The 8,779-nt window shown below is 46.1% G+C and overlaps 2 protein-coding genes across 2 annotated transcripts in view; both read right to left on the bottom strand.

Annotated features, from left to right (window-relative positions):
* LOC115187958 (eukaryotic translation initiation factor 3 subunit H-like) overlaps positions 1-4,287 on the bottom strand; it is an 82,597-nt gene extending 78,310 nt beyond the window's left edge. The window contains exon 1 of the mRNA XM_029747050.1: positions 4,143-4,287. Within this exon, the coding sequence (XP_029602910.1) occupies positions 4,143-4,250 (108 nt within the window). The 5' untranslated portion in view covers positions 4,251-4,287. The remainder of the gene's footprint in view (positions 1-4,142) is intronic.
* LOC115187885 (CUB and sushi domain-containing protein 3-like) overlaps positions 1-8,779 on the bottom strand; it is a 1,475,978-nt gene that overhangs the window by 600,974 nt on the left and 866,225 nt on the right.

An 8,779-nucleotide genomic window follows, 5' to 3' on the forward strand; every position in this document is an offset into this window, starting at 1 on the left:
CATCAAACAACGGACAAATATCAGCTAAAACAAGATTCTGCTGTTTATAATCTATGCTGTAATGGGAAGTATCATTTTTAATATAATGTATAATTTTCTGGGTTAGAACAGACTGGTATTACTTACAATTGTAGTTTTTTTTTTACACTGTTGCAAACAAGCAGAAAAATAATATTTCAATATATAGGATACTGTATCAACCAATCACTGATCCGAGCCAGTAAAAAGAGGCCAACTTCCCATCAGTCCTCTGCGTACTGTCAGACCTCCCCCTCTACACGTTTCATGTAGATGACCTATGTTGACATAGAAACGGTGAATATAACCGAAACAAACGTTAGTCGTTTGTATCCCTGCTCTAGTTTGGAGAATCCCCGTGCTCTTCTTCTCTCTCCCTGCATAACAACAGGACTTCCTGGTTTCTGTTTGCGAGCCATCCTCTCTCTACATCTCTGGAGTTAGCGGGATGTAATGGAATAGCAAATAGCTAGCTGTCTCCAAGTACTCAGAGCTGGTGAATAGTTACGCTACTCTAGGAATACCTGTCCTTCACAATGATCAAAACTGTCCTTTACAAAATTCAGATTTTGCTTTGTATTTCAAAAGACAAAACACAGGCCGCATCCCAGATGACACTCTATTCCCTATATAGCGAACTACTTTCGTCCAGGGGACGCGGTGCACTACATTAGGGAATAGGGTGCCATTTGAGATGCGGGCCCAGCCAATTATATCCCAAAATGAGTCCATATTTCTTCATAACAATCTCCTTGGATCTAAACAGCCAAGCACTCAACCGTACACAGTAGACTCTTATTGAACCCTGGTCCTCTAGTCTGGCTGTTGATTTAATGAGGATGATCAAATCGTGATCTAGCAGCAGCTGCTCAGTCAAGTTCCTCTCCTCTCCTCTGATGGAACGTGAAGCGTAACAAACTAATTCTGTATTTTTCTACTGCAGATTGATTAGGAGATTTTATTACCAGTAAAACAATTTCGCCCTCTGTTGGCAAAACAGAGGTAGTGCAGGAGAAAAGGTCAATGTAGCCTTGATGTAAATCTGTTATTTCTGTTTTTCCAGTTAATTTGTGAGCTTTGTTTTGTTTGTTTGTGTAATGTGTGTTTTGTACTGTGGACACAGCAGGGGCCACTTCTGGCTCTGACTGTCAGTCGTGTGTTTTGTACTGTGGACACAGCAGGGGCCACTTCTGGCTCTGACTGTCAGTCGTGTGTTTTGTACTGTGGACACAGCAGGGGCCACTTCTGGCTCTGACTGTCAGTCGTGTGTTTTGTACTGTGGACACAGCAGGGGCCACTTCTGGCTCTGACTGTCAGTCGTGTGTTTTGTACTGTGGACACAGCAGGGGCCACTTCTGGCTCTGACTGTCAGTCGTGTGTTTTGTACTGTGGACACAGCAGGGGCCACTTCTGGCTCTGACTGTCAGTCGTGTGTTTTGTACTGTGGACACAGCAGGGGCCACTTCTGGCTCTGACTGTCAGTCGTGTGTTTTGTGTGAGGCCTGAACATGAATGTGACTCAAATTGACAGACATGGCAGCATCTCTCTTAACTACCCACGTGTTCCCAGTTATTGCTACAGACTAACTACCAGTGGTGTAAAGTACTTATGTTTTTTGGGGGGGTATCTGTACTTCACTATTTATATTTTTGACAACTTTTACTTCACTACATTCTTAAAGAAAATAATGTACTTTTTACTCCTTACATTTTCCCTGACACCCAAAAGTATTTGTTTACATTTGGAATGTTTAGCAGGACAGGAAATTGGTCTAATTCACACACTTATCAAGAGAACATCCCTGGTCGTCCCTACTGCCTCTGATCTGGAGGACTCACTAAACAGAGAACATCCCTGGTCATCCCTACTGCCTCTGATCTGGAGGACTCACTAAACAGAGAACATCCCTGGTCGTCCCTACTGCCTCTGATCTGGAGGACTCACTAAACAGAGAACATCCCTGGTCATCCCTACTGCCTCTGATCTGGAGGACTCACTAAACAGAGAACATCCCTGGTCATCCCTACTGCCTCTGATCTGGACGACTCACTAAACAGAGAACATCCCTGGTCGTCCCTACTGCCTCTGATCTGGAGGACTCACTAAACAGAGAACATCCCTGGTCATCCCTACTGCCTCTGATCTGGAGGACTCACTAAACAGAGAACATCCCTGGTCGTCCCTACTGCCTCTGATCTGGAGGACTCACTAAACAGAGAACATCCCTGGTCGTCCCTACTGCCTCTGATCTGGAGGACTCACTAAACAGAGAACATCCCTGGTCATCCCTACTGCCTCTGATCTGGAGGACTCACTAAACAGAGAACATCCCTGGTCATCCCTACTGCCTCTGATCTGGAGGACTCACTAAACAGAGAACATCCCTGGTCATCCCTACTGCCTCTGATCTGGACGACTCACTAAACAGAGAACATCCCTGGTCGTCCCTACTGCCTCTGATCTGGAGGACTCACTAAACAGAGAACATCCCTGGTCATCCCTACTGCCTCTGATCTGGAGGACTCACTAAACAGAGAACATCCCTGGTCGTCCCTACTGCCTCTGATCTGGAGGACTCACTAAACAGAGAACATCCCTGGTCGTCCCTACTGCCTGTGATCTGGAGGACTCACTAAACAGAGAACATCCCTGGTCTTCCCTACTGCCTCTGATCTGGAGGACTCACTAAACAGAGAACATCCCTGGTCGTCCCTACTGCCTCTGATCTGGAGGACTCACTAAACAGAGAACATCCCTGGTCGTCCCTACTGCCTCTGATCTGGAGGACTCCCTAAACAGAGAACATCCCTGGTCATCCCTACTGCCTCTGATCTAGAGGACTCACTAAACAGAGAACATCCCTGGTCATCCCTACTGCCTCTGATCTGGAGGACTCACTAAACAGAGAACATCCCTGGTCATCCCTACTGCCTCTGATCTGGAGGACTCACTAAACAGAAAACATCCCTGGTCGTCCCTACTGCCTCTGATCTGGAGGACTCACTAAACAGAGAACATCCCTGGTCATCCCTACTGCCTCTGATCTGGAGGACTCACTAAACAGAGAACATCCCTGGTCGTCCCTACTGCCTCTGATCTGGAGGACTCACTAAACAGAGAACATCTCTGGTCATCCCTACTGCCTCTGATCTGGAGGACTCACTAAACAGAGAACATCCCTGGTCATCCCTACTGCCTCTGATCTGGAGGACTCACTAAACAGAAAACATCCCTGGTCGTCCCTACTGCCTCTGATCTGGAGGACTCACTAAACAGAGAACATCCCTGGTCATCCCTACTGCCTCTGATCTGGCGGACTCACTAAACACAAATGTGTCGATTGTAAATTGTCTGAGTGTTTAACTGTGACCCTGGCTGTCCGTAAATGTAAAAAATCTGGTCTGGTTTGCTTAATATAAGACATTTTAAATGTATACTTTTACTTTTGATACTTAAGTATATTTTAAACCAAATACTTTGACTTTCACTCTAGTAGTATTTCACTGGGTAACTTTTACTTGAGTCATTTTCTTTTAAAAAGGTGTCTACATTTACTCAAGTATGAAAACGGAGTATTTTTGTCCACCGCTGTTAATAACTACATAGTTTCAGATGGATATTCTGCCATATGGAGGGAGTGACGTCACTACCATTTAATAGAAGGGGAAAAAATGGCTTTTAGTTTAGTTTATTAATTCGACCATTTAAAAAAACAAAAAAACAAGCACACATAAAACTTAAAAGCCATACGTGCACATGAATAACATCACTGAGGATAACACACAATAAAGTCTGGGACTTGTTTTCATTGTGGTCCTCTTGAGACAAGATGAAACACAGTATGGCAGTACTAACGGTTCTATTTATTTATTTATTTATTTTAGCAACAAGACCGCGGTCACCGTCTGGCCATCGGGGTTTTTGTTGTCACAACAACTAAAAGTACAGACAAGCGATACTATCCAACCACATTGAACAGTTAAAACACCTTCCCTACATCCCGCTTGTGTCCGCCATGATGCTAAAGCTAACTAGCCTAGCCACACTTCCAACCCGGCCTTTCCCGTCCCACAGCCTCCAAAAACCCCGGGAACAACAAATAACCTCGTAGTTAATAACTCACCAGACCCTCGATCTGAATTTGCTTCACGGGTGAATCTAAAGTTGCTCCCGGAGACGTGGAAGCCATCGGGGCGGTTGGTGTCGACGTTGATTCCTTGCGAGTAGCCATTCTGAAACACGCGAAAAGAGGGAGGAAAGAGAAGGTGGGACATAGTGCACCGGCTTTCTACGCTTGGGGGTAAAATGACTACATAATAAATAGTTCCGAGTGTGAGAGACATTATTCAGAGACAAGATAGTCATATATCTACATACAGTATGTTCAAGATAGACAAAAAAAAAACACGATGTCATTTCATTGCTTTATTGCTGCCGTCACATAATTCATTTCATGAGGAAAAGATCTTCAACCTCTCTCCTTTCTAAACTTTTTAACAGTAAGTTGTCTTGTGCCGGCCCTATCCTTTAGGGGCCCAAAGCGAAATTGTGTTTCCCCCACCACCATGATCAATTTCTTAGCAATTTCTTAGCACCATGATCAATTTCCTGCAATTGTACACATTTTGCCATGGGGCATAGAGAAAATGTTGCCATTTTAAATGTAAGTTTTTTTTATTTAACTAGGCAAGTCAGTTAAGAACAAATTCTTATTTACAATGACTGCCTACCCAGGACGACACTGGGCCAATTGTGCTCCGCCTTTAGGACTCCCAATCACGGCCGGATGTGATTCAGCCTGGATTCGAACCAGGGACTGTAGTGACGTCTCTTGCACTGAGATGCAGTGCCTTAGACACTGCATAATAATGGCTGAGAAGGATAATGGCGCCAAAGGAGATGGTTGCCGTTTTACGAACCGGTAACTAATTGTGCAATTGTGTATGTGTAACCGATGTGAAATGGCTAGTTAGATAGCGGTGGTGCGCGCTAATAGCGTTTCAATCAGTGACGTCACTCGCTCTGAGACTTGAAGTAGGGTTTCCCCTTGCGTTGCAAGGGCCGCGGCTTTTGTGGCGCGATGGGTAACGATGCTTCGTGGGTGTCAGTTGTTGATGTGTGCAAGGGTCCCTGGTTCGAGCCCGGGTTGGGGCAAAGAGAGGGACTGTTACATATGTTTATTTGCTTTATTTGTAACTTATTTTGTACATAATGTTTCTGACGGACGCCGGACATCCCCGTCATTCGCAGGATGAAAAGACGGAGATATCGTGGACGACGGTCCGGGTGCCTTGTAAGGATCCGTCGCAGAGAGGGTAATCTACATTTACCATCGATCCTATTAGCCAACGTACAATCAATCGATAATTAAAATAGACGAGCACGTATATCCTACCAACGGGACGTTAAAAACTAACATCTTATGTTTCACAGAGTCGTGGCTGAACAACAACATGATTAACATACAGCTGGCGGGTTTTAAGCTTTTTCGTCGGGATAGAACAGCTGCCTCTGGTAAGACAAGAGGTGACGGCCTAATGTATATTTGTAAACAACATCTGGTGCACGAAATCTTAGGAAGTCTCGAGGTTCTCAAGTAGAGTATCTCATGATAAGCTGTAGACCAAACTATTTACCAAGAGAGTTTACATCTATATTTTTTGTAGATGCCTTAATACCACCGCAGACCGGTGCTGGCACTAAGACCGCACTCAGCCAGCTGTATTAGGCCATAAGCAAACAGGAAAACGCTCATCCAGAGGCGGCGCTCCTAGTGGCCGGGGACTTTAATGCAGGGAAACTCAAATCCGTTTTACCTCATCTCTACCAGCATGTTAAATCTGCCACCAGAGGGAACACAACTCTAGACCACCTTTACTCCACACACACGAGACGCGTACAAAGCTCTCCCTCGTCCTCCATTTGGCAAATCTGACCATAATTCTATCCTACTGATTCCTGCTTACAAGCAAAAACTAAAGCAGAAAGCACCAGTGACTCGGTCAATAAGAAAGTGGTCAGATGAAGCAGATGCTACGCTACAAGACTGTTTTGCTAGCAAAGACTGGAATATGTTCCGGGATTCTTCCGATGGCATTGAGGAGTACACCACATCAGTCATTGGCTTTATCAATAAGTGCATCGATGACATCATCCCCACAGTGACATACCCCAACCAGAAGCCATGGATTACAGGCAACATCCGCACTGAGCTAAAATGTAGAGCTGCTGCTTTCAAGGAGCGGGACTCTAACCCGGAAGCTTCTAAGAAATCCCACTATACCCTCTGACGAACCATCAAACAGGCAAAGCATCAGTACAGGACTAAGATCAAATCAAATTACACCGGCTCCGACTCTCGTCGGATATGGCAGGGTTTGCAAACTATTACAGACTACAAAGGGAAGAACAGCCGCGAGCTGCCCAGTGACACGAGTCTACCAGATGAGCTAAATTATTTCTATGCTCGCTTCGAGGCAAGTAACACTGAAACATGCACGAGAGCACCAGCTGTTCCGGACGACTGTGTGATCACGCTCTCCGTAGCCGATATGAGTAAGACCTTTAAACAGGTCAACATACACAAGGCTGCGGGGCCAGATGGATTACCAGGATGTGTACTCCGAGCATGTGCTGACCAACTGGCAAGTGTCTTCACTGACATTTTAAACCTCTCCCTGACTGAGTCTGTAATACCAACATGTTTCAAGCAGACCACCATAGTCCCTGTGCCCAAGAACACTAAGGTAACCTGCCACAGTACACACAAATCTAAAGTAAAGGAATGGAATTAAGAATATATACTGCTCAAAAAAATAAAGGGAACACTAAAATAACACATCCTAGATCTGAATGAATGAAATAATCTTATTAAATACTTTTTTCTTTACATAGTTGAATGTGCTGACAACAAAATCACACAAAAATAATCAATGGAAATCCAATTTATCAACCCATGGAGGTCTGGATTTGGAGTCACACTCAAAATTAAAGTGGAAAACCACACTACAGGCTGATCCAACTTTGATGTAATGTCCTTAAAACAAGTCAAAATGAGGCTCAGTAGTGTGTGTGGCCTCCACGTGCCTGTATGACCTCCCTACAATGCCTGGGCATGCTCCTGATGAGGTGGCGGATGGTCTCCTGAGGGATCTCCTCCCAGACCTGGACTAAAGCATCCGCCAACTCCTGGACAGTCTGTGGTGCAACGTGGCGTTGGTGGATGGAGCGAGACATGATGTCCCAGATGTGCTCAATTGGATTCAGGTCTGGGGAACGGGCGGGCCAGTCCATAGCATCAATGCCTTCCTCTTGCAGGAACTGCTGACACACTCCAGCCACATGAGGTCTAGCATTGTCTTGCATTAGGAGGAACCAAGGGCCAACCGCACCAGCATATGGTCTCACAAGGGGTCTGAGGATCTCATCTCGGTACCTAATGGCAGTCAGGCTACCTCTGGCGAGCACATGGAGGGCTGTGCGGCCCCCCAAAGAAATGCCACCCCACACCATGACTGACCCACCGCCAAACCGGTCATGCTGGAGGATGTTGCAGGCAGCAGAACGTTCTCCACGGCGTCTCCAGACTCTGTCACGTCTGTCACGTGCTCAGTGTGAACCTGCTTTCATCTGTGAAGAGCACAGGGCGCCAGTGGCGAATTTGCCAATCTTGGTGTTCTCTGGCAAATGCCAAACGTCCTGCACGGTGTTGGGCTGTAAGCACAACCCCCACCTGTGGACGTCGGGCCTTCATGCCACCCTCATGGAGTCTGTTTCTGACCGTTTGAGCAGACACATGCACATTTGTGGCCTGCTGGAGGTCATTTTGCAGGGCTCTGGCAGTGCTCCTCCTGCTCCTCCTTGCACAAAGGCGGAGGTAGCGGTCCTGCTGCTGGGTTGTTGCCCTCCTACGGCCTCCTCCACGTCTCCTGATGTACTGGCCTGTCTCCTGGTAGCGCCTCCATGCTCTGGACACTACGCTGACAGACACAGCAAACCTTCTTGCCACAGCTCGCATTGATGTGCCATCCTGGATGAGCTGCACTACCTGAGCCACTTGTGTGGGTTGTAGACTCCGTCTCATGCTACCACTAGAGTGAAAGCACCGCCAGCATTCAAAAGTGACCAAAACATCAGCCAGGAAGCATAGGAACTGAGAAGTGGTCTGTGGTCCCCACCTGCAGAACCACTCTATTGGGGGTGTCTTGCTAATTGCCTATAATTTCCACCTGTTGTCTATTCCATTTGCACAACAGCATGTGAAATTTATTGTCAATCAGTGTTGCTTCCTAAGTGGACAGTTTGATTTCACAGAAGTGTGATTGACTTGGAGTTACATTGTGTTGTTTAAGTGTTCCCTTTATTTTTTTGAGCAGTGTATAAATATTTGGACGAACAATGTCGGCATAGACTAAAATACAGTAGAATAGAATACAGTATATAGACATGAGATGAGTAATGCAAAATATGTAAACATTATTAAAGTGTTTTTCAGTCTCTCGGTCCCAGCTTTGATACACCTGTACTGACCTCACCTTCTGGATGATAGCAGGGTGAACAGGCAGTGGCTCGGGTGGTTGTTGTCCTTGATCTTTTTGGCAATCCTGTGACATCGGGTGCTGTAGGTGTCCTGGAGGGCAGGTAGTTTGCCACCAGTGATGCGTTGGGCAGACCGCACCACCCTCCGTACCAGGCAGGTGATACAGCCCGACAGCATGCTCTCAATTGTGCATCTGTAAAAGTTTGTGAGGGTTTTATGTG

Source organism: Salmo trutta, unplaced genomic scaffold, assembly GCF_901001165.1.
Source record: "Salmo trutta unplaced genomic scaffold, fSalTru1.1, whole genome shotgun sequence".
In the NCBI taxonomy this organism is placed as follows: domain Eukaryota; kingdom Metazoa; phylum Chordata; class Actinopteri; order Salmoniformes; family Salmonidae; genus Salmo; species Salmo trutta.